This window comes from Camelus ferus, chromosome 18, assembly GCF_009834535.1.
Source record: "Camelus ferus isolate YT-003-E chromosome 18, BCGSAC_Cfer_1.0, whole genome shotgun sequence".
Lineage (NCBI taxonomy): Eukaryota > Metazoa > Chordata > Mammalia > Artiodactyla > Camelidae > Camelus > Camelus ferus.
The window spans coordinates 28,476,447-28,493,650 of NC_045713.1; the positions used below are offsets into that span (position 1 = coordinate 28,476,447).

General features: G+C 36.1%; 2 protein-coding genes across 5 annotated transcripts in view; one reads left to right on the forward strand and one right to left on the reverse strand.

The window, feature by feature from the left end:
* The window catches only part of GSPT1 (G1 to S phase transition 1), a 30,983-nt gene extending 18,819 nt beyond the window's left edge, over window positions 1-12,164 (forward strand). For all 3 annotated transcript variants that reach the window (XM_032460774.1, XM_032460772.1, XM_032460773.1), the window contains exons 11-15: window positions 709-789; window positions 4,299-4,472; window positions 5,329-5,418; window positions 5,578-5,746; window positions 7,431-12,164. In XM_032460774.1, the coding sequence (XP_032316665.1) occupies window positions 709-789; window positions 4,299-4,472; window positions 5,329-5,418; window positions 5,578-5,746; window positions 7,431-7,483 (567 nt within the window). In that variant the 3' untranslated portion in view covers window positions 7,484-12,164. The remainder of the gene's footprint in view (window positions 1-708; window positions 790-4,298; window positions 4,473-5,328; window positions 5,419-5,577; window positions 5,747-7,430) is intronic.
* The window catches only part of SNX29 (sorting nexin 29), a 587,367-nt gene extending 570,195 nt beyond the window's left edge, over window positions 1-17,172 (reverse strand). The window contains exons 1-2 of one of the 2 annotated variants that reach the window (XM_032460769.1): window positions 16,727-17,172; window positions 13,424-13,493 (exon numbers count right to left, since the gene is read on the reverse strand). The gene's annotated coding sequence lies outside the window, so the exon portion shown is untranslated. The remainder of the gene's footprint in view (window positions 1-13,423; window positions 13,494-16,726) is intronic. The other variant, XM_006190981.3, reaches the window with a different exon arrangement.
* Window positions 17,173-17,204: the final 32 nt, after the last annotated feature.

The following is a 17,204-nucleotide window of genomic DNA, read 5'->3' on the forward strand; positions in this document are numbered from 1 at the left end:
TAATCAGTAGTTTATTTCAACTGTTTTCCAGTGAGCCAATGATCATATTTTAGAAACCCATACAAGTAAAACTGTTGGACTCAAAGGATTTGTACAGTAAAATGATGGACACTGACAAATGGCCTTCCAAAATACTGTGCTAACTTACATTACTGCCAGCAGTATTATGAGTGCTGGTTTTACCATAGCCTCACCAACACTGAATGTTAGTCTTTAAAAAAAAAGCTTCAATATTTTTAACTAGATTTTCAACTTCATTTTTAAAGTTACTGCAATATCAATATGTAATATTTTGCCCTTCTCAAATACCTCATTCTTTCATTATCTCCATGATAAATTTCTTGAACAAGCATTTTTCCAATTTTACACAAGAGGGAAAAGACTTAGAGATTTTTCAAAGAACCTGAATGTGAACAAATAAATTGAGATCTTCAAACAAAATTTTACAGTCTCCTGCACCATGCTTTCTTTTTTAATCTGAGTCATACTTATTTATTAGTATCATAATTACACATAATGCTTATGACACAGATATTATAGAGCGATTGTTACCTGTGTTTAAGATTAATCCTAAGCATTCTACCATTTGAGCTAAAGATTTCTTTTATGAATAAGCCCTGCAAGATTTCACTTTGGGTTGCTGAACTGCTATAGAGTAGTAATGAAAATCTGAACCTTGATTTTTTTTTTTTTTTTTAATTTAAATAGGATATGGGCACTGTGGTCCTGGGAAAGCTGGAATCAGGATCTATTTGTAAAGGCCAGCAGCTTGTGATGATGCCAAACAAGGTAAGAATTAGTAATGCTCTTTCTCATTTAGATTTTCTCTTGAAAATATTATCAAGGAGCCAGAACTTTTCAAAATCTTACGAATATCCATTAAAAGAAACTTAATTTTTAAAATCCAGGATTATGTTCTATTGATGTCAAGTACAAAATTTAATAAAAAAAAAAAAAGTAGTGTTATTCATTGACAAATGGAGGAGGGACAGTATTAGCACCATATTAGAGTTAAAAGATGCATCACTGTGAGAGCTTCAACTCCATTATTTTACAGGAAGTATACAGAGATCTGATGTGGTTAAGTGACTTGCTTCTGTTAACATGCTGGATTAGTATCGAGCCAGGTCGATGAAAACTTGAGTTTAATCATGATATAATTAGCTTTCTTTTATTTTTTTACATAGTTACATTGGATACTATAAAATAATGTGATCAAGTAATGCCCCTAATTTGAGGAGTTACATTTATCATAAATGGGTCTTCTCTTAACTTTCTACCTTATTGTAATTTCTTCATTATTGGAGAGGGTTTCATTAAATAACATGCAAAATCTCCATGAACTATTCCTTTGTGTTATTTCTGACTGCTCAATTGCTGATAATTGCAGATGACACGTTACTAAGAAACTTACCTGTTTTCCAGAGAGGACCTCTCTAACAACTCCATAGATGTTGTTTATGTAGGAAAATAGGCCTGAATCATCAGAACCTCCAAATAGAGATTTCTGTTAAATTTAACTGAGAATTTCTTTACCATGCTTATGCCAGGCACAGTGAATTAGAAAAGGTATCCATTGTCAATGTACTGTTCAGGTGTAATTGTAACCTTGCAAATTACACTTTGGGGTTTCTTGATGCCCTATGCATTGGAGACCAGAATATCCTATCATAGTATTTTTTTTTAACATTTTTTTATTGAGTTATAGTCATTTTACAATGTTATGTCAAATTCCAATGTAGAGCACAATTTTTCAGTTATACATAGTATCTTTTTTCTAAGGTAATTATCTCTGCAACCTGAAGGTCAATGATGAATGAAAATAATGGTCAGTTTGAATCCTTGCTATATTCTGTCTACAGAGCAGTCTCAGAAGTCAAGTTTGCTTGTGGAGATGGAAGTCAGACTGGTTGTTGCAGGGGGCTGGGGGAAGAAAAATGAAGAGTGACTGCTTAATGGGTATTGTTTCCTTTTGGGGTGATGAAGATGTTTTGGAACCAGATACTGGTGATGGTTGTACAATACTGTGAATGTACTAGGTTCCACTGCATTGTACAATGTAAAATGGTTAAAGGAGGTAAATTCTATGAGTATTTTATTGTAGTAGAAAGAAAAGTACAGCTTACTGTGGGCAAGTGAACTTAGTGCTGGGCTACAGCTGTAGGCAAGGGGCCTTGCTATACTAGTGCTCTGGGGAAGCTGTCACTTTCTACTCATTACTAAGCGGTAATCCTACAGTTTTTAATCAAGCTGGAAAAACTCAGTTCACTTTAGTCTCCCCGAGTCTCAGTGGAGTAGAATTAAATATTTTAAAAGACATAGACGCCAGACTATTTTACATTAAAAAATTAAGAAGTAGGCAACCTACAGGATGGGGGTAATTAATTGTATATCATAAATCTGGTAAGGGGCTAATACCCATATTATATCAAGAACTCCTACAACTCAACAACAACAGAAAGAAACCATCTGACTAAAAAATGAGCAAAGGACTTAAATAGACATTTCTCCAAAGAAGATGTACAAATGGCCAAAAAATACATGAAAAGATGCTCAGCATCACTAGTCATTAGGGAAATAAAAGTCAAAATTGCAGTGAAATAACCTCACACACACACACCCTGGGTGGCTACTATCAAAAAACAAAACAGAAAATAACAAATGCTGGCAAGGATGTGGAGAAATTGGAACCTTTGTGGACTGTTGGCAGGAATGTAAAATTGTGTAGTTTCTATACAAAATATACTGGCATTTCCTCAAAAAAATTAAAACCAGAATTATCCAACAGTTCCACATCTGGGTATGCACCTCAAAGAATTGACAGTAGACCTTGAAGAACCAATGTTTATAGCAGCATTATTCACAAAAGCCAAAACATGGAAGCAACCTATAGTGTCCATTGATGGATGAATATGGGAAAACAAAATATGTATACATACAACACAATATTATTCAGCTTAAAAAAGAGGGAAATTCTAACATATGCTACAACATATGTTTTATGAACCTTGAGGGCATTATACTAAGTGAAGTAAGCCAGTCACAAAAACATAAATAATGTATGATTTCACTTATGTGAGTAGTATTATACTTAGAGTAGGCAAAATCCTTGAATCCTTCACAAACTTAAGAATTTGTTGGTCTTAATCATAATTTTGCATATGGATGGACTAGAGATTAGACTTGTTATATTGTGTTTAGCTATAAAAGTCCGTATTTGGGGAGAGAAATTGTTATGCTATATTATTTGGGCAAAAAGTAGTAAACAATATTTGTTATATATGGTGGAACTGCTAGTGTATCCCATTACTGTAAAGAATTTAGCTAACAAGTCCAGCTGTAGTTTCTGTCAGTTCTTGTAGTGAATTTCAATGGACAGGTATCAATAGGTGGAGCTGCCTTTTGGGAAAGAAAGCCATTACTTGTGTATGTGGGTGGTGGTGGGGTACTATTAAAAGTTCAGCAAGTGACAGTTTACAGAATTCTGGTATGGAATATAATGATTCTGGATTCTCCACCGTTTATCTGCCATCATGAGAAAGTTCATTTTGTCTTGAAGGCTGTTATTTTTTGTTTTGTTTTCTGCCATGTGTTTTAAAAATATGAATTATCTCCAAGGGCAGAAATGGAGAATAAGGGAATACTTGTGGGTATTGTTTTAACACTTTCTTTCCCGTCTATATGCTCTTTAAAAAAAAAATTATTATGGCAAAAGACAGGTAAATTTTACCATTAGTGACATTTAGTACATTCATATGTGCAGCCATCACCACTATCTAGTTCCAGAACATTTTTATCATCCCAAAAGGAAACCCTGTACCTGTTAAGGTCAGTATGCTTTTAAAGCTTAGTTGTTTAAACAACTTAGAGAAAAGTACACTCTTTGGATGTTTGGGGATTGACAGGTAATGAAAGCTATGTCTGTTAACTCCTGGAATTTAATAATAATTACATCCATAAAATAAAAATCCAAATGTTAGATTTAATGTTTTAATTTTGAAAAGGCTTAAAAAAAAAGCAAATGCTAGTTTATACTTGTTCTATTTGGAAATTGTTAGGATGTGGTATTAAGAAGATGACAAATTAATCTTTTAACTGACAGTTTGGACTTCAAGGATGTGAATTTTTGTTAAGTTCGTGTCATACAAATGTAATAAGGTTTTATATTCGAAGAAATATTTTCATTAATCAACATCCACAGAAAAATGTGACCTGCAAGTCTACAGCAAACAGATCATTTTCTGTTCTGTAGTGTAGTGAATGTGTCAGAAAGCCTCTAATCTTGGTTTCTTTTTAAGCACAATGTGGAAGTTCTTGGAATCCTTTCCGATGATGTAGAAACTGATTCTGTAGCCCCAGGTGAAAACCTCAAAATCAGACTGAAAGGAATTGAAGAGGAGGAGATTCTTCCAGGATTCATACTTTGTGATCCTAATAATCTTTGTCATTCTGGTCGCACATTTGATGCCCAGGTAAACTAGTTATTGTAGTTGTCATGGTGATCTTTACTGTCTAAATGAAACTAGAATTTAAATGCCTTGTGTCCTGATGATTAGTGACAGGCCATTGTGTGCAGAAGGGGAATTGAAATAAACCATATATATAGATCACAACAGCTGTGATGTATATATCTTATACACATATGGTCTTTAAGATGGTACTGGAACTTGGTAGGTAGTATTTTTTTAAGTTCCCTTTTATTATTTCCTGTTGATAAATATATATTAATACTTATATTTTGCCCAAAGTGTCTTTCACCTTAAGTAGAACAGAACCTAGTTGCCTTGGAAGTCATGGTTTGTCTGCTTATTCAGAGCAAATAACTTTCCAGACAGAAAAACACATTAATTTCTCCATGTCATTAGCAACCTGATCTGCCCAGGAGAATGACAGAGTAAATGATTGGTATAGCTCACAGAGTTTTTGAGTTCTGTTATAAGATATGACTGATCAGGTTAGATTTTGATTCCAGATACAAGGTTGTTAATTTTGGCCCTTGGATATTGGGAAATGGATAAAACTGTAAGTCATATTTAGGAGAAAAAAAAACTAGCATGGGAACAGCAATGATTAACTTAATTCATTGGTGGGGAGTATAGAGGAAAGGCTTCCCGGAGAAGACAGTCTGCCTGTGTTTTTAAAGTTTGGGTGCTCACCAAGAAGATCTTTAGGGTAAGGATATCAAAGTTCATGCTTAGAGGTGAGGCGGCCTGACCTGTCACTTCTAACACAAAAATAACTTTAAGTTGGTACCCTACTAAGATCATGAGTTAGACATTTGATTATTTTTTACCTAGGGATAAAGATGTGAATTTTTTTGTTTGACAGATAGTGATTATAGAGCACAAATCCATCATCTGCCCAGGTTATAATGCGGTGCTGCATATCCATACCTGTATTGAAGAAGTCGAAATAACAGTGAGTTTTAAGATAATTGGAGTTTTTGTTTGCGTGTTTTAAGGTCATTACACCTTGATAATTTCTGACCAGCAACAGTGATGTATTCTTATTTACACTTCTATTCTTAAAGATTCTTTTATTTGGCATTATTCTGATCTCATCCTTTTTCTTGGATAGGCCTTAATCTGCTTGGTAGACAAAAAATCAGGAGAAAAAAGTAAGACTCGACCCCGTTTTGTGAAACAAGATCAAGTATGCATTGCTCGCTTAAGGACAGCAGGAACCATCTGCCTTGAGACCTTTAAAGACTTCCCTCAGATGGGTCGTTTTACCTTAAGAGATGAGGGTAAGCTTTTAAACTGATGTCTAGCAGTATATCTAAGATGCTTACTAGCTTTGTTAATCTTCATCTGAGTATAGTGTACATTACAAGTTCATAGAAAACTTGGATATAAGTTCTATATTCATATAATAAATGTTTTATGAGTTGAATGAATTGAACAACAGAGACAGAATTGATCATACATTTTAGTAGTAATGCTCTAGATAAAGAATCTTAATTTTGATATTTTGCGAGCAGTGGGTTTTGAGAATCATTTTATTTACTAAATAAGACATTTCTGTAACGAAATCCTTTGTAATATGTGTAATTAAAGCTCATCTTGAAGGGCTTATCCTGTACATCAAGTTTTGCCAAGCAAGCCTCTGAGGTAAACATCACTTTTGTGCTCAGAAGAAATCATTTTAAAATGAAATATGACTAACATTAACCACACTGAAATGGGGAGATAAAAGGGGTACATAGGTATTTTCAAAGGCTTAATATTCATGTTTGTGTGTGTGTGTTTGTGTCCGTTTTTGCCTACCCGAGTGAACTAGAATAGCTATAATTTTTCTGTCTCACAGCCATCAAATATTTTGATATCATGGAAACCAAATGACTTTTATTAAACATTTCTCTGTGGATTGTTAACTTAGATAACTATTTTAAGACTATGGAAGACTTTACGTAAAACTTTATGGTTCAGTTGAAATATAAATGGTCAATTCACATATTCCAGTTCCATTCAGCAGAAATGTCACTGTGTATCTACTGAATGTCAGGAGCTGTGCTAAGCACTGGGAATATGATGAATATGGTCCCTGAGCCTAATTTCAGAGAAATCTGTATAAAGATGGTATCTATTTAAAGTCATTATTTTAAAATTCTTCTTGGTGACAGTGAAAGTGGTTATTGGGTTTGTCCTATTAATATAACAAAATGAGAATTTTAGTTACTGATTAGAACCTGATAAAATCAGGCAGACAGAAGAAATTAATGTAGCAAGAATTTTTAACCCCAGAATTATTTTTTTCTAAAGAGTAGCTTGGCTTTTAGGTTTTTCACAAGACCCCTAATGGGTTTTGTATCTCTTATAATAGGACTTGAAAGCATTTTTTTAACAGCTTTTATTGAGATAATTTACGTACCATGAAATTGACCTGTGTACAGTTCAAGGAGTTTTAGTATGTTCACAGAGGTTTAGTCATTGCTACATTTTAATTTTATAACATTTAGGATATCTAAAAAGGAACCCTAAAACCACAAAGTCACCTTCTATTCCTACCCCTAACCCTAGGCAACTACAAATCTACTTTTTCTGTTTGCCTTTTTTGGACATGCCATATAAAACAGAATCATATACTTTGTGGCATTTAGTGTCTAGGTTTATTACACTCAGCATATTTTTGAGGTTCAAACATGTAGTTGCATGTATTGTATATAATTCATTCCTTTTTATTGCCAAATAGTATTCTGTTTTAGGGATAGCCACATTCTACTTGTCTAAGTATAGGTTTTTGTTAAAGAAAATCGTATCTTTTCAGCTCCCTTCCACTTAAGACTGCCTAATTGGAAATTATGCCTTTAATGGTAAAGCCAGTAAATTAGTAGCTTACATTTTTAAATAATGATTTAAAATAATGTTTTAATATCTTACATAGCCTTGCTGTTAACTACTGAAAAGGTTTTTTAAAAATTTCATTTCTAGGTAAGACCATTGCAATTGGAAAAGTTCTGAAACTGGTTCCAGAGAAAGACTAAACATTTTCTTGATGACCCTGCACAATACTGTGAGGAAATTTGACTGCAAAAGCCTACTTCACACCACCTTCTTTATTTTCTGCCCACTGACAAACCTCTCCCCATATTTTGCAAAGACAAAATTCACAGCGAAAGTCCACATTATGTCAGCTTTCTCATATTGAGAGCTCTGCTATGCCACACTGTTGAATTTTTTTCCCAAGATTTTTTTCTTCCCCTCTCAAACTCTGCTTCCTTGGACAGATTTGGCAATAGCTTTCTAAGTGATGTGGACATAATTGCCTACAATAATGAAAACCTACCAGAAATTTTTTTTATTTTTCATTTTCCCTTAGGCATACTTAGCCTTTTTCTCCCCAGGCAGATGATTCTGAGTGTGCGAGTGTGTGTGCACATGTTACAGAGACAACTACCATGTTAATAAAATATTCGATTTGAAACTCTTTTCGGTATTTGAATTGCTTTGGAATAATGTTTTTTATCTGGATGTAACATTGTCACATTAGCTTTTTAACTTTACCAAGTAATTGAATACGTTTTATTACTTGGACTTTTCTAAACTCTTTCCCTATCCACTACTTTAAATGAGGCATTTACAAGCAATGCTCAAGTTTGTATTAAAAGAAAGAATTAGTTTGACCACTTCTTTGCTGGGTGTAATGCATACTATACAGGATCTTTATGCAGCTGTGACACTGCTTTATTAGGTCTATCAGTTATTTTCTGTCAATTTATATTTTAACATGATTTATTAAACACAGTAAGTGGTTTCAAAATACAAGAAAAGCATACTGTAGTTTTTATAAGTATAAAGCATAATGAAATTGTACCCCTACAAAAAATTACATAAACTTGTTAAATTAATGGAATTTACAATAAAGAAAGCATGTTGAGATATGGCAAAAATGCCTCCTTTAGTATTTATAAGAGCTGCATGCATCTAGTATGAAAACCGTATCAACTGCAAGTGCCAGTTCTACAAATTACTTGGTTTACTATTTTTATCATTAATTTTAAAGGTTGGATAACCCTTGCTGGTTAAAAGCTAAATCTCATCCAGCAATTAAATGGACACATATTTAGAACCATCAGAATCTGCACAGACTAAAGTTAACTGATTAAGTAGAATCAAGCACAGTGTAAGTTTTTCTCAATTACTTAAAATTGACTGTTTTCTTAAATACAGAGCTGAAATTGGCTAAATTATGACTTGGATGAACCACAATGTAACATTGGGGGTTTTTAGATTGAAGGCTGACTTTCAGCTGTGACTGTCATGACTTTGAAATTTTTAATAAGAATAAATGGGAACTGGAAGGGACAACTTCTGGGTTATTGGAACCTCCCTTGATTTTGAGTGTTGCCATTTGTCAAAGACTTGGCCTCTTTTAGACTGGTTTATCTAAGTAAGATACTTTGTTAATTGTGTACTTAATGATATGTCCCTTCCCTGTAATCCTCCACCCCAGAAAAGAAAAGCCTAGGCAGACTATTTCTAGTCACAAAACATAAAAATTAATCTAATCCTGTTTTGTTACTATAGACTTCCTGTTCATTTCATGAATGAGGCTACATCTTACTGGACAGAGGCATAGCTACTGTCCTGCAGTTTCCCATAACTATACTCATGGCTATTAGAGTGCATGAAAGCTAAATAAATTTTATTAAGTCTGCAAGTCTCTGGGCTTTTATTTTTCTGGGATATGTAGGAGCTTTAAACATTACATAATAACTCTTTTTGCACTTCCAAGTTAATAAGAAGACTAGTAATTGCTTGAATTTTAATTAATCTTTAAAAGTTCAAGAGTCATTTAAATTATTTCCAGATATAGATTTCCATTTTTAAAAATCAGTTATGTCTGCCCTTAAAACATTTACACTTTTAGAATATTATGTGCATGTTGCCAAGACTCAAGTAAAACAACATGGATATCCACTGTGAAGGGCCTACCTCTAAAAAATAAAAGAGAATAAATATAAGTGTAATTATGAAATAAAAATTTCAATGGATTCTTGCACATTTATGCAAATAATTAGATTATTTAGAAGAAACCTCACTGTAAATTAACCAATACCATACATTTTGTGAGCTCTGAAGTTCTCTGGGAAGAATGCTCACTTAAAGCTGACGCATTTTAAACTCCTCGTTACACTGCCTAGTTACTTGGATGGGGAAATGAAATGTCTGAAGTTAACTAGTAGTGTATGGAGACGTGGGACCTTTAAAAAGCAATACAGATTCCTATGCTGTCATTTTGTCTTCTGAGAGTGCAAGTGTGTTTATATTGTTGATTGTAATGCAAAAATAGGGTAATTGGCTGTAGATTAGGATATTATAGACCTAAAGTTTTTTTCTCTTATCTTTAGCATAGATATGTTGGAATCACAGTTTTCTTTGTTTCTTTTTACATTAATGATGTTCTTTATACAGCTTTCATGTTAGATTATTTAATTATAGTTTTTTTAAATTAATGAAGTGAATTTAAGAAAGATCGAAATAAACATCTAAGTAATTGCCATTTTAAACCCAAATATTTCTAACTGTGTGGGAGAGGAGAAAATATAGCATCTATTTCTTGTTTTTAATTTGCAAATAAGACTTACCAATGAGAATGTGTAAAATCAAATCAGAAGAGTTGGACTTGAGTATAGAATGCCATGAAATTAAGTGACAAATAGTAAAGTGTTCTTGAATAATTAAGCCCACGTATATTTGTTTTGAATTGAAAATCTTGAAATATGTGATAACTGAATGTAAAAACTTTGTAAACGAATACAAGTTGTTCACTGTAACGAGCTAATTCATACTTGTCTGCTAGTTACATAAACTGCAAGAACTGCTTTTACAATATGGGATGGACTTTGAAATGTGATGCAAGTGAACATTACTGGCATCCTCAGCTCAAGTGCTGCAGATATTCTGGGTCATACTTTCAACCAGCAGCAGTTTTGCAACCTAAGCAAAAAGTGAACTTAAAGTCAAAACCTGCTTCCATGAAGAACTTTTGAAAAACATCAGCCAAACTGCCTGGCAATCTTCAGAAACATTAGTTATGACTGAAATTACCCCATGGTCTTGGATGGCTATTCCACATGACAGCACTCTAGCACCTTTCCTCACTGGTATGGACTCCCTCCTGGGCCGCTGCTTCATGGATGACAGCTTCATTGCTTTGGGTAGGGATTTAAGGTAGTCGAGGGACAGTTTTTATTACAGCTCTTAACATCAGGCAACTTTCAACTTTTAAAAAACCCTTTGTGAAAATTTGGTAACAGCACTATAGCTCTGTTTATAGGACGATTTTAAATGTTCAGTGTTGACCTATCTTACAGAATAAACTGTGCCATTAATCCTCTCACAGACCTATGTAAGGTAGATAGCAATCAACAGAATTTAGGGGACCATTTTCTGTCTCCAAACAATATGGCTTATATTTCCTCCAGCTAATTTTTCAGTGATTCTAGCAGATGCCATCTAATACATTTATGATCTTGTTTCTTTATCTAGAGATCTTGCCATGGCAGCAACTTGTTAAATAAATAAATGTAATTACACATGCACAATTCAAAGACTTAGTAGATTTAAATTTAGCAGTCAGTTGGTTAAATTAGATTTCATAGTAAATGGAATAGGAAGTGTTTCTATTTTCCTGTAGTCTTGGATTCCATTTGAACCAGTTTACTGCTGAATTTTAGATAGGGTAGATTTGGTTCAACTTCTGATGGTTTTGGCTCTAGGATATTCTTGAGTTTCCATATCCTAGGACATACTGAGTCTTCCCTTTAGTAAATACTTTTCACATACCTCTAATCCTATGCTTCCTTGAAACAATAATGTGCTAGCTGAGTTGCTCACTAAGGAAATGTTATAAGGGCCTGAAGGTGTGGGAGTGTTGGAGTGTTCTCTACAATAAGGGAGAAACAGATAGGCACCATGTCTGATTAGGCAGAAAATTAGACAGGATTTCTTAAGCGACTCTTGGAATGGTAGTTGTCTTTTCTGCCATGTCACACATGCCACTGCCCTTTAGTACTTAACATGGAAACCTCAGGTTTGTGGACAGCAAAGGTAGAGTGACATTTTGTGCTTCCTGAGGCTCCCCTCTGCCAACATTAGCTCAGTGCTTCAGATGTCAGCCCAAGTCCCTACTACCTCTTTCTGCTGCCCGGGAAGAGAGTTTGTGCTGGAGCTGGAGCTCCTGCACTCCTCAGGTGATCATCCACATGCATTAGCTGAAACAGGTCTGAGCCCAGTAGGTCTGCATTTTAAGCATTCAGATGGGGCTCTCAGAAACTGACCCATCTCTTCGTTAAACTACTTCTTCTCTTTGTTCTAAAGGAAACGTGGATCTCTCTCAGGCCAGGATTTAGTGACTAGTTTTCACTAGACAGCAGGTTAATACCTAGCTCTCATTTTTTTAAAAGCAGAATTAAAGGGAACTGATTAGGTTTGCTGGATTTTAAACCTAATTCCAAAGCATGGCAGAATGCTCTAGGTAGGAATTATGGGAACCCAAGGTAAAGAAACCTTTCTCTTATGATTCGTAGCTACCTACTGTGCCTGACTTGGTGCCTGTGTGAGGATTAAGCCCCTAGTCTGCTCTTGGAATTATTCAAATGACTGAAGTTTAAAAAATTTGCTTTTGTAATAACAATAAAAATTGTCATCTTCCCTTTTGAAGGATTTGTCTGTTTATTATCACCTGTATTGTATCATACCCTGAGTGTGTCTGTTTTCTCCATAGTCTATCTGTTTTCTCTGTAGTCCTCAATGTCATGTTTGGGTATCAAACCACACAGACACTGTACTGCAGTGTGTAGAACACTGACAGTAGAGAATGGCACATGGAGCCAGTTTCAGATACACAAGTTCTTTCTGTCAGTGCATCTTAAAGCAGAAAAATTGCATCAATACCTTGGATGCTGTAGCTTTGTAATTAAGAACTACGTATCTCCCAATCTAGAATAAATGATAGCCAAATTACAATGAAATAAATTTTAAAGTTTTCTGAATTTAAAAGGACAAATAAAAAATCAACTAGTCTCTGGCCATGTGAAAAAACAGGTTACAGGAAGTATTTTTATTTTACCTCTAGTGACAAGGTTGTCTATTTTCAATTTTGAAGCTAGATGAAGAATTTGAAAAATCATATACTGTCATGGCATCTTTTTTTATTCTTTATATTTAATCTGTCCTCTAAATTCAACATATTAATCTTACAAGTGCAATTTTTCTTGTAATCGTGAGTATCTCTTCCCCTTAAATTCTCGCTTGAAGGCATCGTGCACCCAATTACTTGCGTGAAATATTTTCCTGTTTTCTACTAGAAATAAGGGATTACGTAAAACAAGGAAACAAATCCTGTAGCTGACAAGCATCCTTTCTGTATTCTAATTACTATTTGTGATATGATCCTTTTGTTAAAAATCAGGCAAAAATTCTCCTTCTCACTATGCACTCAGTATAACATATTGTGGCAACTATAGATAAAAAACAGTATATTTCAGATTTAAAACTAGTGCTCACCAATGGCTAACTCATGTCTTAATAAATAGCAGGCATAGATATTTAAGAAAGGATAAAATTGCTTGAAATTTCACTGAACATGAGTGGTTTCAAATACAGTAGATCAAGAATGAGAATTTTTTTTTTAATTTGACTGAATTAAAAGGTCACTCTTGACGTTAGAGGGAACAGGACTAGTATAAGTGGAACTAAGGAGTTAGGAGAAATTTGAAAGCACTTTAAATCACTTAACTACAAAAGGACCAAAAAAAGGCTGGAGTAGGGGAAGGAAAAGCAGCATGGCGCTATATCTTAAGAACACACATGAAGCTACTGGAGAAGGAGAAAAGGAAGATAACAGAATAGGAGAAGGAAAGTTAGGAGTAAAGCCTTAGGAAGGCAGGAAGGGATTCACAGATTCAGCATCTGCTCACCTCATGCCAGGCAGATCCTGTGTGTACCCAAGATAACTCAACCCCAGTTCAGGTCTGCAAAGAACTCAATCTAGGACATAGAGGAAACAAAGTAGTTGACAATTATTAAATTATCACAGCAGGGTGAAACACTAATTTTAGAGAACTCCTCTTACTATTGCTATTCTTTCAGTTTTGAAGCAATCTGAGTTCATGTGGCATCTTATACCATTTATCACATCCTGCCTTGCACACCTTATTTTGCCCTGTTAAGTTGTGAACCGATTGGTGGTAAGCATTATACATGAATTGGGCCCTATGGATTGAAAGTGAATAGGATAAGGCCATAGAGGGTCAATCTTTGAGGAAACCAAAAATGCTAACAAGTAATTCAATAGATGCTACATGGAGAGATGAGCAAGTGCTATTATATATATTACCCTTGAGATTAAAGAGAATTGGCAATATAAAAAATCCTCTGGGACACAAAAGTATTTTCACTTATTTCATTAGCCTTAATGGTAAAAGTTTAAAATGTTCTGTTTTGTTCCATCACTCACATTCCTCATAATCTTTTCACTGTAGTTGCTTTCTGTAATGTCACCGTGACCTAACTTCTCAACAAATGGCCTTTTAGAAGTTCGTCAGTACTTGATGGTATTAACACATCCTCATATCTCCATTCCTAAGCACCCTCTTGGTTTTCTTTTACATCCTCAACTATTTCTCTCTTTTCAGGCGCTCTTTCCTCCTGTCCCCTAATTGAGGGTTTCTCCGCAGCCCTATTCTTCCTCTATACTTCTTTTTACAATCTCATTTATTTCCAGTTTTAACCATCACTTCCATGACTTCCCACATTTCCTTCTTTGGTTCAGGAACTTTCTCCTCCACGTTCCAGATCCACACAAATGTACCCCTGGAATTTCACACTCAAAATACTGAAAAAGAATCTCATATTTTCTCTTTCCAAATCTATTGCTCCTCCTGCTCTCCCAAGTTCTATTAGCAAAACCACTCATTTGCCCAGTTATTCAGAATTTTGGAGTAATCTGAATTTCCCTCCTTGTTTATCCAATCTTTGTTCAAGTCTTATACAGCATGCTGTAAGATATGAAGACAGTGGAAACTGCAGAGTTGAAACCAGGATCTACAGACTGAATGGGGTGAGTGGCAGTGTATGAAGTTAAGGAGGTAATAAGAGAGAGAGCAGATGAAGAATGCCTAACATGTTGAGGATGACCATATAATTTATTTTTCAAACTGGGACACTTTTTTCCAGGACAAATGCAGAACCAGATATAGGATACCAGACAACAGATGCACACTTGGATATATATAAGGTAAATTAAGGAATCTGTACCTCATCCTAATGACAATGATAATGCAATGAAGGTGGTTAAGCTTGATCGTTTGATAGGATCACATTTGTACTTTACAAAAATGACTCCCATTGAAAGGCAGAGAATGGACTATAAGATGCAAAACTAGAGGTAGGAAGACAACTTAGGAGGCTCCTGCAATAGTCCAGGGAAAAAAAATTATGATAGCTTGCATCACAAGTTAGAAGGGATAAAAAAGACTGGATAAATGCAAGAGATATTTAAAAGGAATAAATAAGACTTTGTTATTGACTACATTTGGGGGATAAGGAGAAAATAATTAAGGATGACTCCCATATTCTAGCTTGGATAACTAGGCAGTTAGTTGGTGGTGTGAACAATGAGACCGAAATCATATGACTGAGCAGGTTTGAGGGGCTGATAATGAGTTCACGGTGGAATTTATTTTGGGTGTGAGGTCCAAACAGGATTTCTACATCAACACAGTCGATGGGTCTGAAGATGAGAGGTCTACAAATTTCTATGACCTACTTTTGGATAACAAATGACCCCAAATTTAGTGGATTAAAATAAAATTTATTATCTCACAGTTTTTGTGGGTGGGTCAGGAATCTGGAAGCAGAACAGCTAGATTGTTCTGACTGAGGATCTCTCAAAAGTCTGCAGTCATTTCAATCATCGACTGGGGGGATGATCCACTTTCAAGCTCACCTGCTAGCAGGTTGCCTGAGTCGTCTCAGGACATGGTAACTGGCTTCACTCAGAGCAAGTAATTTTAACAAAGAAAAGAGAGAGGGAGAGACAGAGGGGAAAAGAACACTCAAGGTCGAAACTATAGTCTTTTTATAACCTAATCTTTAAAGTGACACCCCATCACTTGTGCTCTATTCTGTTTGCTAGAAGTCACTTAAGTCCAGCCCACACTCAAGGGGAATGAACCTTTATCACTTAAGTTTCAAAGAATTTGTGAGTATATGACCTTACTTTAACCACTACAATACCACAGCCAGATTAACCTCCCTAAAACATAATCCATCACTACCTCTTCTTCCCTACCATCAGTTCAAAAACCTTGTAACTGTACGATTTCTCCAAAGTATAAATCCTCAGCTTGATAATAATTCCTTAACCTACCACTCTAGCCTCACCTCCCATTTCTCCCCTCTGCACATTTCTTCTCCAGCCACTTAGTACTTCTAAACTTCATCACCATCCTCTGTCACCTGAATTCATGCTGTTCCCCTGGCCTGAAAGTCTGATTCTCAAACCTGAATTCAGGCGACACAACATCTGACAGGCCTAAGACTCTTTTCAGAATACTAGGAAACACTGATACATGAAGTCTAATGTAGCAGTTCATAACACTGTGCTAGAACGAATTCCATCACATAGTAGACAAGTGGAGTAGGTCCTAAAGACTTAAGAACACGCCTACAAGTTCTTGGTTAAAGTTAAAGTCAGTATTAGAGACCAGCAGCAAAACGCCCGTTCCTCCAGCTTTGGCAATATGGAAGGAGCATTTCTTTGAGAACAACTGACGCTCAAGCCTCCAATTTCCACTCCATCTCTCAGAATCTGCCCTAGCTAGCTGCAAAAACGACCATTCTGAATATCCATCAAAAAGCTCCTAAATAAACTGTTAATCTACATGATGAAAAGCAAAACGGCCATTAAAAAAGAGGCAGAGCATAAATAAAGCACTGACTTGGACAACCTCCAAGATACATTATGAGGAAAGGACAACACAGAGAACAACGGGTATACTAGGGGACTACCTGTGTTAAAGAAAAAGAAAAGAAAAAAAATTAAATTGAAACCCAACCCTTCATAAAGAGAAAAAAGTCTAAGTATTTCCTTAACATGTCTAGAACATCCCTGGAAGGTTCCAGGAGAAACAGGTAACAGTGGTCACCTCTCAGGCCATAGGGAAGGAGGGAGACTTTCTTGTTTCCCAGCCTACATGCTTATAAGTATATGCTCTTACCTCCCGCCTCAGTGAGCTCTGAAGCTCAGGAGACTGGCTCCAGCTCATCGTTCGGGCCTCCACATCGCTTAACTACGCGTCTGGTGTTTCCCGTGCACGAGTCCACGGAATTGTCACCAGCCTCGTTGGGGAGGAGTCTGTGGCTGGGCAGCTCAAGGTCACCCAGCAGGTGGGTGGTGGGGCCAAGACTCCCCGCGTTCCCCACGCCGCTTGCCCCGAGTCTGGGTCCAGGGAGAGCGGGTGGTCCCACTAGGTGGGCGGACAGGCCTCCTCTCACGCCCCCGGGCGCTCGCTGGATTTCTTCCGTGGGGGCAAGGTGGCGCCAGGCTGCTCCCAGAGTCTTACGGAAACTGGGAGCAGAAGGGAAGGAGAAGCGTCCTGTCCGGCAAGAGGTTCAGACCTCTGGCAGAGTGACTACTCAGTTTGCTCGCGCCCGCCAAATCCTTACGCCGCGACGCCCCAGGGCTTGACCCGGCGC